Source organism: Erpetoichthys calabaricus, chromosome 1 (genome assembly GCF_900747795.2).
Source record: "Erpetoichthys calabaricus chromosome 1, fErpCal1.3, whole genome shotgun sequence".
NCBI classification, from domain to species: Eukaryota; Metazoa; Chordata; class Cladistia; order Polypteriformes; family Polypteridae; genus Erpetoichthys; species Erpetoichthys calabaricus.
In genome coordinates, this window is record NC_041394.2 from 98,501,870 (window position 1) to 98,515,407 (window position 13,538).

Below are 13,538 nucleotides of genomic sequence, written 5' to 3' on the forward strand. Positions count from 1 at the left end.
CTGCCTGACACTCTTTTCACCTCCAAAACACTCTTGACATACTGTTCCTTCAGAATAACTCCTACCCCATTTTTCCTCCCATCCACACCATGATAGAACAATTTGAATCCACCTCCAATCCACCTGGCCTTACTCCCCTTCCATTTAGTCTCTTGCACGCACAATATATCAACCTTCCTTCCCTCCATCATATCTGCTAACTCTCTCCCCTTACCAGTCATACTGCCAACATTCAAAGTTCCTACCCTCAGTTCCACTCTTTTTCCTCCTCTCCTCCGGACACGTCTCCTCTCTCTTCTTCTCCTTCTTCGGCCAACAGTAGCCCAATTTCCGCCAGCACCCTGTTGGCTAACAGTACTGGTGGCGGTCGTTGTTAACCTGGGGCTTGACTGATCCGGTATGGAAATTTGTATTGTTGTCCGCATATTGATTTCGCAAAATTTTACACCGGATGCCCTTCCTGACGTAACCCCTCCCCATTTATCCGGGCTTGGGACCTGTTAATCATTGTCTCAAGAAAATACCTCCAGATAGACAGTGCTTTTAGTGAAAACTTCACGCCTTGGCCTCTGTTGCTGATATGTTTCACTTGCACATTGTTGAGCCATTGCTTCGTTTCGACGGTGTGTCCCTTCATCTGTGTCATTAGTGTAATGTTGTTGTTGAGCAGCAGTGTTTGCTGCACAAAGGTCTTTCGTAGTGAGAAGTGAAGTGCATGCAAGGACCATCTAGTGGCTGAGATTAAGCGTGAGCAGAGCGCACTGTTCCATACACATACAGACACACACGCTCAAACACATACACACAGGTCTTTTGTTTATATGTGTCTGATAGTATTCATTTCTTACTCATTTTTGAAATAGGCTTTTGGCCAGGTTTTCCGTAGTTAATTATGATTTTCTGAGCTGCTAAATCCATTTCTTGAATTAGTTTTTGTTTCAGTTTTGTTTTAGTATAGTTGACATGTATTCCTGTTCCCAACAGATTTTGATTTATTATGAAGTGGTGCCATTTTAGGGCATGGTCACCACCACATCACTGTTCCTGGTCATCTGAGATTATAAGTAGATCTTTGAAGTTTACAAGTGCATTTTGTTTCATTGATTTCTAGTTCAAAAAAATGTTGTGGCTATATGTTTTGGCTAAGAGTTCTGGGTTTTGTTTTGGGCTTGGCAGTGGATAATGAACTTGGCTAGGCTTTGAATAATATTTCCTCTTCTGATTTCTATTTAAAATTCAAGCTGCCATTAAGCAGAATACCATAGTCTGTTGGAAAGAGGTATAGGTTGAAGGAACCCTCGGGAAAGGCCTTAAACTGGAAGACCTAAAACAAATATTACAAGTTAGAATGTGGCTCCTAATGTTCTGAAAGATATTATCCCACCAAAATATATTTTCAAAGTTCCTTGGTTTATATTATATCTGGATGGCGAAATAGATTTGAAAAGTGAGCCTCTCCTAATATGTCTTTACAAAATTCAGGAGGAACATAAAGCTTTTCCTCTAGAATATTATTAGAGTAAATTATATTAGAATGTTATACATTTTATCACCCCAATTCCTCATGTTTTACAGAAGTAACAGTTGCTAATAAAAAAACTTCTTAGAGGTAAAATCTTATCAGTTTGGTTTCTTTTCCCAAGGATGACAGAAAATCACAAAATCTAAAATTCTGAAAAGTAAAGCCCAACAGGCTTGCCTAGAATTTAATATCTTAGTAGTATTTAGATAAAGAAAACTTTTATGGTTGTTTCTTTGGCTCACTCGGTATAAATTCTAATATAAAAGCCAAAAGTTCAATTTCACTTTGTTATTTGCTTATGGTTCAGTGGTTTTGTTCTACCAGAGCTGTTGGAATATTGGAAGGTCACAGTGGCAAATGGAAAAAAAACTAGCAGATAGACTCTTAAACCAAAATACTAGCAAGGGTTATAAACAGAAATCAAATTAATGTTTGAAAAAGTCCAGCACATGATAATACTGTATATATTAATCTAACAATCTAAACAGGTAGATATAATTCCAAAATTTCATAACAAAAATCACTCATACGTTTTTGTTTTGTATCCAAAAACTTGGAAAATAAATCAAGCTTGGATCACCCAATGTGTACTCAAATATCATAATTGTACATCATCATAATGGGGCTAAAAATATTTGAGCTATTGACAATGACAGTGTTATGTATTTGATAATGAGCCTATATGTCAAAAATGGTGAATTTTGACTTTTTGATAATGTCTTAGTGTGGGAATAATTTATGAAATTGTTGTTTGATTCTTTATGTTTCTTAACAATAAAAGTTCTGTTTTAAATAGGGGTCTTTTGGAATCCGTGGAACAGGCACTACAGGAAAGGTAAGGCTCCTCTGTAACCTTCTTAAATAGGGTGGTGTAAAAATAATCATCTGGGTATTTTCTGAATTTACTAGTGCATTAAAATAATATAGCTGTTATATCTTTTGAAAATGCTTTTGCAAAAGTTAAACAAGTTAATAACATAACTATAATTGCTGCACATAAGATTGGTATATTATAATGTTTAGACCTTGAATTTCAGTAATTAGACTTCCACACCCACTTATAGTAAATAGTTAAGGTAGGTAGGTAGATAGATAGATAGATAGATACTTTATTAATCCCAAGGAGAAATTCACATAAAATCCATGTCCACGTTGTAAAAGTAAGTGTCCAGGGAACGAATCCACATAAAAGAAAGTGATAGGAGTGATCAATAAAAAATAATAAAAAAAAGAGAGAAATAAAAGGTAGAAAATTAAAGTCGTACACGGAGCTGCTGAAAAGGCTGCCACTCTCGGTGGTGCCTGAGTCATTCATAAAATGCAAAGTGCAGGCTTTTTGCATATTTACCTTATTTTATTTGTTGCATTTAGCTGGTGAATTTTTACTATTTACGTAAATGAAACAGAAATGAAAATCTCCCCACACTTGCAAGAATCTAGCATGTTATTTACTAGCTGACCTGTTCATAGGAAGAACTGATGATGATAAATCTTGTGTCTGAGAGCCATCGAGATTTTTCAGTAGTACTATATGTTGTGTTGATGATAAAATATTGTGTTTGGAAATAGTTTCATACTGATATCTTAGACTCACTAAATATCTACAGGAGGAAACTAAGTGATGTATTCATTAAAAGTAACCTTTATTCAAGTTATGTTAGGAGGTAGATTCTGTTGATTTTCATGATGTGCAATGTTATTAAGCAACATAAAATAAATCTGTATGTATATAATATATGCTAGAAGCGGTTTGAATTCTATTTCATGTTATGTGCCAGATTTTGTGATTTGATATGGAATTAATGATAATGAGACACTGGTACCAATTACTGTTGGTTGCAGAATAAGTGCAGATATATTGTAGCAGAAATGCTATGTAAGAGGGTTACTGTGTTGTTTGTGTGCCTCAGTAAACACATATGACACATATTACATAAAATATTCAAATGACATGTCGTTGTGTCTAGTAAATTATTCATGTCTTTTCTCCAAATTCTTTTTTTTTTTTTTACTTATTGACTTGCTCTGAGATTTACTACATAAAAATTCTTAATTTGCCTCAGTTTAAATTCCATAAAAATAAAACTTTTAAATTATGTAAAGCCTATTTTGCATTGCAGAAATAGCTAAACCTTTATTAAGTTTAAGATATTAACACCATTTACGTAATAGTAACATATCTTGTTCCAGTTTGTACATGTCATTTACTACAAATTCACATGCTCAGTAAGAAAATCTTTAAAGAAAAAAGTAGCTATATTTCACTAGTATATATCTTAAACTAAAACTTAAATCTTCTGCTTGAATAAATATTCAGATCCAATGCCTCCTGGCAGCTGCAAGTTCTGAAAGAAATTGCTCTAAATTGGATGTTACTGGTCTATTAGTGTCCTAAAATAGTGCTTATAAACCTCACAATTTTCATACCTCATGAAACACCATTTCTACCCTGAAGTTTGGTGGCTTCATTTTCCTGTAGTTGAATACTTTTCTTAGGAACTGGACAACTAGTTAGAAGTAAAAGAAATGTGGTTGAATGATAGTACTGGAAATATTGCCAAGGATCTTCTTTGATTCTGGTAAAAGGAAGCTTTGGGGAAGATATACCTTTCAGCATTGTATAGTACAAAGTTGTCTCACCCCTTTAACTTGCAATCTCTTCGACATGTTCCTTCCCCTGTGCCTTTACACCAATTTTCCTCCAGATAAAGGCTACTGAGAATTCGGGTCTTACTTGTCATTTGCTCTGTGAAGCCAATGATGAGTGGGTTCCAAAGACTTTGAAAGTTGTCACATGTCTGGGATTTTTCAACTTAAATTAAACAAAGTACATAAACCTGTTATACTCCATTTAATTCTGTTGTTTTTCTTTCTCCTATTTTCGTGGTCAGTACATTTTGATTGCTCTCTTTTAACTGAAAATTAGTGCTGTCTTGAGTGTTAATGCTGCTTTCTGGTCTTTTCTTTGTGCTCCAAAATTAAAACCTAAATGTCTCTAAAATGTGCTCATAACTCTAATCTCTTTCAACAAAAAGCACAGAAGCACACAGCATAGTAATGAAGTTGTAAAGATAGTAGACTTAATGCCATTGAGTATCTGTGGTACAGTTTTAAAATTGTACTCCACAAGTTCATTCTTAGAAATTTGAATGAACAGTAGCAAGTCTGCCATAAAGACTGGCCAAAGACCGCTACTACCAAATCTGGTAGACACCTATTGCAATTGAATAAATTAATGTGGAAGTTCATTGTGTTAGCATATTTAGGTTTTTTATATCAAATGACAGATATTAGAGCTTTCTTCTTGAACGTTAAGAGTTTGTAGTAAATTTACATATTTGAACAAGATTAATTATTACTCTAATAAAATTAGAAAACATTGAAAGAGTTTGAAAACTTTTTACAGAATACTGAAGAACTAAAATAATTCTGTTTTTATGTTGTAGTATTATACATTTAAACCTTATTCAAAACATTCATTTTATTACCTTCTTAATTACACAATTATATAGTATTGTTCAGTGTTTCTAACTAGACGTTTAATGATATGGGCATTTCAAATGTATCATTTGTTACATTGTAACAGTGTAAACACATTTACATTGTTCTCAGTAACGTAAAATGTTATCTAAATAGAATACCGAGTGGTGAAGTTTTTTAACTTAATTCTAGGAGTCTTACAATCAAGAAAAGCTCGACTACTGAGGTATGTTTTGAAATTTTATGTACTAGGATATGTATTTATTGTTAAAGTGCATTTTCTTCTGACAAAAATGTGTAATATTTTAATATTAAAATAGGAAGGCAACATCGCATTCCTTTCAAAATGTGATAGAAATTATAATTTTGATTTTGAATTATCCTGGTAACTTAAATGTGACAAAATGATAGAAATTATAATTTTGATTTTGAATTATCCTGGTAACTTAAATGCGACAAAATATAATACAAATATTTTAATTGCCTTCATTATATATTTTACAATGCCTATTAAAACATACAAAATCAAAAACACATTAAAAGCACATCAAAGATTTTTTTCCTTTACATGTACTGTATTTTAGGAGAATTTAACTGGAAATGGTTGTATGCACTTTAGTATGACCATCATGACAAATAGCCAAATTAAACTAACAATTTCGGCAAAGTAATTAATGCACTGTTTATTTTATAGGGGGCGGCACAGTGGTTAGTTTTGTTGCTTCACAGCTCCCTCCAATAATTGTCAGCATAGAGTTTTCACATTCTTTTGACAATTGTGTAGTTTGTCTGGGTACTCCTCTGTGAATGAGCTGTGCTTTCTGTTTTTTCCTGATGCTACTATGATAGGCTGTAGCAACCCTGAATTGGCGTTAACAGTCAGAAGATAGATAAGCTTTATTTTATATGTCTTCTTTCTACAGTAAAGATTATTCCTTGACATTTCATGAGTACAGAGCTCTAATACAGTTATTTCATATATATTATGCATCATATTATATATTAACTGACTTACTCAGTGTTACAAGTGAGTCAGAGATGGGCATAGAACCAGCAACCTTTCTTAATTACAGTCCCAACATTTTAGCCAGTAGATTTAAGGCTACTGCCTCTTTAAGTTATTGTGATGGTGCGGGTTGGCTTTATGCTCTTGTTGAATTAAGGAGCCTCTTGAACCCATGACTGCCAATAATGTAACCCGAAGGGTGAGCTAGACAAATGAGGACACACATGCAGCAGCAAGGGGTTGGTGTATAAAGTGAAATAGTGCCTTTATTAAAATCCAACAAACCAAAGTGTCCAAAAGTACAATTCAGAAAGATCCATAAATACATAATCCTTTAAAATAGCATTCTGTTTGAGGTTACAAACCAATAAATAATCCATTAAGACAAGGTTAAAATAAGATGCAGGAATCTGTCCTTAAAACTCAGTCCCCGATGCAACTTCTTAGCTTAACCCCAAACAGGTCCTTGAAATTAAGGAGATGCCTAATCAGCAGTTCCTAGGTGCAGGCCCCTGCAGCCGTCTATGAAACCCAGCATGGCACCATGCCAAGCCTCTAACTCCTGCTGCTAGGCTCACAACCCTGCAGTCTATAGCTCCACCCGCAGGATGCCTCACTGAGCCTTCCGATACCCCTGCAGCTCCCAGTGCCTTTCTCCTGGTCTTATGCAGAGTCGATCCAACAGAGCAGCACATCAGTCACTCTAGCTCCTAAATTGCTCAATGGAATTGGGTCTCCTTCAGCCCCTGAGCATCAGCTGCATGCTCTCCCACCTGCCTGTCTTCTCTCTCTCTCTCATTTACCCACACCAGCTTCCTCCGCCTCCTGCCTTCTTTCCTTCCTTTAACTTCCTTTCTTGTGATCTTTCTTTTTTTTCATTCTCCCTTTCATCCCCCTTTCTGTTATATGCAGGCTCCTTTTAACTCTGTTGCCTAATTGGGTACGGGTGCAAGGAGTCACTCCCTCTGTGGCATCATTGAGATGTCTGATTGATCCGCCTGTCTCCGCATGTGTATGTGGAGCTGTTAGGCAGTTCCCCAGTTAACCGCGGAATGAAACACACTCACCCACATCCACACCTGATTGGAGCCTGCACCATCTTGGGGCATGATTATTTATTTAAAATTGGCCATTAATTTCCTAGCCATGGGCCCACCATACCACAGTCAAATGAGAGCAAAAAGGTGATTATGAACATGTAAACAGTCAGATATAATGTAATTGAACAAGATTTACATAACTGAAATCAGGAACATGTAATAATAACATCAACTTACAGTTAGGTCCATAAATATTTGGACAGAGACAACTTTTTTTCTAATGTTGGTTCTGTACATTACCACAATGAATTTTAAATGAAACAACTCAGATGCAATTGAAGTGCAGACTTTCAGCTTTAATTCAGTTGGGTGAACAAAACGATTGCATACAAATGTGAGGCAACTAAAGCATTTTTTTAACACAATCCCTTCATTTCAGGGGCTCAAAAAGTAATTGGACAAATTAAATAACTGGAAATAAAATGTTCATTTTTAATACTTGGTTGAAAACCCTTTGCTGGCAATGACAGCCTGAAGTCTTGAACTCATGGACATCACCAGATAGTAGGTTTCCTCCTTTTTTTTTTTCCTCCTCTGCCAGGCCTTTACTGCAGCAGCTTTCAGTTGCTGTTTGTTTGTGGGCCTTTCTGTCCAAAGTTTAGTCTTCAACAAGTGAAATGCATGCTCAATTGGGTTAAGATCAGGTGACTGACTTGGCCATTCAAGAATTTTCCACTTCTTTGCTTTAATAAACTCCTGGGTTGCTTTGGCTGTATGTTTTGAGTCATTGTCCATCTGTATCATGAAACGCCGCCCAATCAATTTGACTGCATTTAGCTGGATTTGAGCAGACAGTATGTCTCTGAACACCTCAGAATTCATTCGGCTGCTTTTGTCCAGTGTCACATCATCAATAAACACTAGTGTCCCAAGCCATCACACTGCCTCCACCGTGTTTTACAGATGATGTGGTATGCTTTGGATAATGAGCTGTTCCACGCCTTCTCCATACTTTTTTCTTGTCATCATTCTGGTAGAGGTTGATCGTGGTTTCATCTGTCCAAAGAATGTTTTTACAGAACTGTGCTGGCTTTTTAGATGTTCTTTAGCAAAGTCCAATCTAGCCTTTCTGTATCTTGAGGCTTATGAGTGGCTTGCACCTTGCAGTGCACCCTCTGTATTTACTTTCATGCAGTCTTCTCTTTATGGTAGACTTGGATATCGATACACCTACCCACTGGAGAGTGTTGTTCACTTGGTTGGCTGTTGTGAAGGGGTTTCTCTTCATCATGGAAGTGATTCTGCGATCATCCACCACTGTTGTCTTCTGTGGATGTTCTGTTTGCGTTGCTGAGTTCACCAGTGCTTGCTTTCTTTCTCAGGATGTACTAAACTGTAGATTTTGCCACTCGTAATATTGTAGCAATTTCTCGGATGGGTTTTTTCTGTTTTCGCAGCTTAAGGATGCGTCTCACCTGCATGGAGAGCTCCTTTGATCGCATGTTGTCTGTTTACAGCAAAATCTTCCACATGCAAGCACCACACCTCAAATCGACTCCAGGCCTTTTATCTGCTTAATTGATAATGACATAACGATGGACTTGCCCACACATGCCCATGAAATAGCCTTTGAGTCAATTGTCCAATTACTTTTGAGCCCCTGAAATGAAGGGATTGTGTTAAAAAATGCTTTAGTTGCCTCACATTTTTCTGCAATCATTTTGTTCACCCCAGTGAATTAAAGCTGAAAGTCTGCACTTCAACTGCATCTGAGATGTTTCATTTAAAATTCATTGTGATAATGTACAGAACCAAAATTAGAAAAAAGTTGTCTCTGTCCAAATATTTATGGACCTAACTATATGTATCTAAAGAATAAGGTTGAATTTGGCAGTGTTATTTTATGCAGAACCCTTTTAGCCACATAAAGTGTACATAAAATACATGTGAATACTTTGGGTTATGTTGAAAAAGAAAAGTTGATGAACAGTATAACACATACAGTGGTGTGAAAAACTATTTGCCCCCTTCCTGATTTCTTATTCTTTTGCATGTTTGTCACACAAAATGTTTCTGATCATCAAACACATTTAACCATTAGTCAAATATAACACAAGTAAACACAAAATGCAGTTTTTAAATGATGGTTTTTATTATTTAGGGAGAAAAAAAATCCAAACCTACATGGCCCTGTGTGAAAAAGTAAATGCCCCCTTGTTAAAAAATAACCTAACTGTGGTGTATCACACCTGAGTTCAATTTCCGTAGCCACCCCCAGGCCCGATTACTGCCACACCTGTTTCAATCAAGAAATCACTTAAATAGGAGCTGCCTGACACAGAGAAGTAGACCAAAAGCACCTCAAAAGCTAGACATCATGCCAAGATCCAAAGAAATTCAGGAACAAATGAGAACAGAAGTAATTGAGATCTATCAGTCTGGTAAAGGTTATAAAGCCATTTCTAAAGCTTTGGGACTCCAGCGAACCACAGTGAGAGCCATTATCCACAAATGGCAAAAACATGGAATAGTGGTGAACCTTCCCAGGAGTGGCCGGCCGACCAAAATTACCCCAAGAGCGCAGAGACGACTCATCCGAGAGGTCACAAAAGACCCCAGGACAACGTCTAAAGAACTGCAGGCCTCACTTGCCTCAATTAAGGTTAGTGTTCACGACTCCACCATAAGAAAGAGACTGGGCAAAAACGGCCTGCATGGCAGATTTCCAAGACGCAAACCACTGTTAAGCAAATAGAACATTAGGGCTCGTCTCAATTTTGCTAAGAAACATCTCAATGATTGCCAAGACTTTTGGGAAAATACCTTGTGGACTGATGAGACAAAAGTTGAACTTTTTGGAAGGCAAATGTCCCGTTACATCTGGCGTAAAAGGAACACAGCATTTCAGAAAAAGAACATCATACCAACAGTAAAATATGGTGGTGGTAGTGTGATGGTCTGGGGTTGTTTTGCTGCTTCAGGACCTGGAAGGCTTGCTGTGATAGATGGAACCATGAATTCTACTGTCTACCAAAAAATCCTGAAGGAGAATGTCCGGCCATCTGTTCGTCAACTCAAGCTGAAGCGATCTTGGGTGCTGCAACAGGACAATGACCCAAAACACACCAGCAAATCCACCTCTGAATGGCTGAAGAAAAACAAAATGAAGACTTTGGAGTGGCCTAGTCAAAGTCCTGACCTGAATCCAATTGAGATGCTATGGCATGACCTTAAAAAGGCGGTTCATGCTAGAAAACCCTCAAATAAAGCTGAATTACAACAATTTTGCAAAGATGAGTGGGCCAAAATTCCTCCAGAGCGCTGTAAAAGACTCATTGCAAGTTATCGCAAACGCTTGATTGAAGTTATTGCTGCTAAGGGTGGCCCAACCAGTTATTAGGTTCAGGGGGCAATTACTTTTTCACACAGGGCCATGTAGGTTTGGATTTTTTTTTCTCCCTAAATAATAAAAACCACCATTTACAAACTGCATTTTGTGTTTACTTGTGTTATATTTGACTAATGGTTAAATGTGTTTGATGATCAGAAACATTTTGTGTGACAAACATGCAAAAGAATAAGAAATCAGGAAGGGGGCAAATAGTTTTTCACACCACTGTAGTTATGTCCTTGGTGAAAACAACCAGTTGGACTCCATTGGTTCCTTGTACTGTTTATGTACCCTTCTTTGCTTATAATATTTTAAAATCCATTCTTTTCACAGTGGAACTCTTTTGATGATGACAAATGCAGTACCATCAAGCATGCAGGAAGAAATTCACCTTCACAAGCATCTGGTTTTGGTCTTCAGTCTTCAGCTACATCTGAGAAGGGCTATAGTAGCAAAGGTCATCTCCTTAATGTAAATGCGAGCTATCCATCTGGTAAATATTTTTAATCTTCAACAAGCAGATTTTAACAAGTAAACTGTAAATTTAAATTTCTGGGCGTTGCTTTTCACAACTGTGGAATAACTAATTAGATGCTAATTTCTTCCATAGACATTTCTGCAAATTTCAATATTTAGCCATTTCATCACATTATTCTATATAGTTAGTTCGTTTGGGTGGTCCCCAAGCATGCATGTGTAACATGGTTTAAAACTGAAACCACTTATTTTAAGAAAAAATGTTTTGAAGTGGCTAAGGTTATTAATTTAGTTGGTAGTATGTATATTTTATTTTGGTGAAATTCCTGTTTTTGACATTTTCATTGTATTTGTCATGTTGTTGCTGGCACTGATCGTCCCATGACTTGAACTTACAGTACATCCTCTTCAATATAATTCCTCTTTGAAAATGGTCTTCAGATGGTGACTGATGAGAAGGATGACATTTAGGATTGGATTCATGAGTTAATTTTGACAGTAGCAGAACATGGAGCCAAGAATTTAACCAATTTATCTATAATGATTTCATTTTGTATGTGCATTTCTAAATATGGTTTTTCTATCAGCTTCATAGGACTTAAAACCTCTGTCTATTAGAAATCAACTGACTCACACAGTTGCCTTCACTGTAGTTCCTTTCATCCCTGGCATACAGACATTAGACTCTGTCCCATCTGCAGTGATGAGGTTGACTACTGTAGTGAAGCACTCAGAATGAGGAGTTTCTTCATTGATTCTTATATTGTTGACAGGGCCCTCAATAAAGCCAGTAGTAAACCTCATAACATCCATTTAAGAGTAACCCCAATAATGAAACCTACATCCCACTTGTCCTTGCATTCCACCCTTACACATTCTCTCTCTCCCACAGATCATCAAACAAAATTTTCCTACTTTAAACACAGATCCTTCCACAGAAGCCTTTTTTTTCCTAACCATTCATTGATTTCTTTATGTCAACCACAAAACTGTTGCAAACCTCCTCTTCTCGGCTTACTTTGGGGGGGGACTTTTGGTGGTTAAATGGGGCACATTCCTGACCAGGCACTTTGAACTGTACAAGGAGCTGCTTTGTATTGTATTGTCACTTTCAAGTATGTCACTAACAGTACCCATAAATCTGGTCCCTCTTTTAAATTCAATATTAAACAAGGGGCCTCTCACCGAACTAAAAAATTTTATTTTTCTTATTTATTTATTTTAAATGAATACAATGTATTCATTTAAATTGTATTTGCATTTCTTGTAAGAACTATCTGGTTATATACATTGGTGAAACAAGGAGACATCCAGCAGACTGATTCATTGAGCATGTTCAAGTCCCTTACAAAGCTTACTTTTGAACAATTTACATCCCTTGATCATTGCCACACTGATCTTTCTGTTTGTGTTATTTCACAAGGCTTCAAAGACACTTTTTATGGAAAAACAAAAGAAGCTAAGATAATTTTTATCTATTTCTCCAGGCTTCAGTGACTGAGTAACTTTTTAATCTTTGCTCATCTTCTGTACTGGCACCGTTTTAACACCTAAGCTCACCATTTCTCCTTTCATTGTTTCGCCTCTTATATATTTTACCTGCTTTTCCTTTTCAGTTTTCTCTACTGGTAATGTTCTCACACCTACACTCCTCACCTTTTCTTCTTTCGTTGTTCCCCATCTTACTGTATATAGTAATAATAGCAGTGTGTTTAAAAAAGTGAATAAAGCTCAAAATCCTTATAATAGCTTTTATTTCCATACATGCAAAAGCTTTGGGAACACTGCACATTCTATTCCAAATCAAAACATGAAGAAACATTTATCAAATTTGTGTTATTCCTTTACATAAAGTGAAGAAAAGGGAATATTTGGCTGTTCAAAAAATAGCAGTGTCTGCATTCTTCTTTACAATCTCAAACATTCACGGTATAAACTTGAAAATGTTTCAAGATTTTGCTTTCCTTTGAATCACTGAACTAATATGTAGTTGCGTAACCACCGTTTCTGAGAACTGCTGCACATATGTGTTGCATGGAGTCGACCAACTTCTGGCACCTGTGAACAGGTATACCAGCCCAGGATGATTGGAGTACATTCCACAGTTCTTCTGCATTTCTTGGTTTTGCCTCAGAAACAGCATTTTTGATGTCACCCCACAAGTGTTCTATTGGATTAAGGTTTGAGGATTGGGCTGTCCATTCCATAACGTCAATCTTTGTGGTCTGGAACCCAGATGTTGCTTGTTTACTGGTGTGCTTGGGGTTGTTGTCTTGTTGAAACACCCATTTCAAGGGCATTTCCTTTTCGGCATAAGGCAACATGACCTCTTCAACTATTTTGAGGTATTCACACTGATCCATGATCCCTGGTATGCAATAAATAGGCCCAACACCATAGTATGAGAAACGTCCCCATACCATGACGCTTGCGCCACCATGCTTCACTGTCTCCATCCCTGGTCCATGGGCGTTGGATACCGGATTTAATTTCTCCATCTCGAGGCGGCATCACTCTTCCTTGGTGTGCTATTGGGGAGTAAACGCTGCTAATCTTCGCACGCTCACCCATGCTCATCCCGTAGCAAGCTCTTCTACTTCTATCAAGGCTGCTCTTTTGAAC

At 36.9% G+C, this 13,538-nt stretch overlaps 1 protein-coding gene across 1 annotated transcript in view; it reads left to right on the forward strand.

Annotated features, from left to right (window-relative positions):
* The window catches only part of map4k2 (mitogen-activated protein kinase kinase kinase kinase 2), a 227,419-nt gene that overhangs the window by 147,591 nt on the left and 66,290 nt on the right, over window positions 1-13,538 (forward strand). Inside the window, exons 16-18 of the mRNA XM_028804122.2 lie at window positions 2,319-2,357; window positions 5,195-5,228; window positions 10,773-10,932. Of these exons, the coding sequence (XP_028659955.1) occupies window positions 2,319-2,357; window positions 5,195-5,228; window positions 10,773-10,932 (233 nt within the window). The remainder of the gene's footprint in view (window positions 1-2,318; window positions 2,358-5,194; window positions 5,229-10,772; window positions 10,933-13,538) is intronic.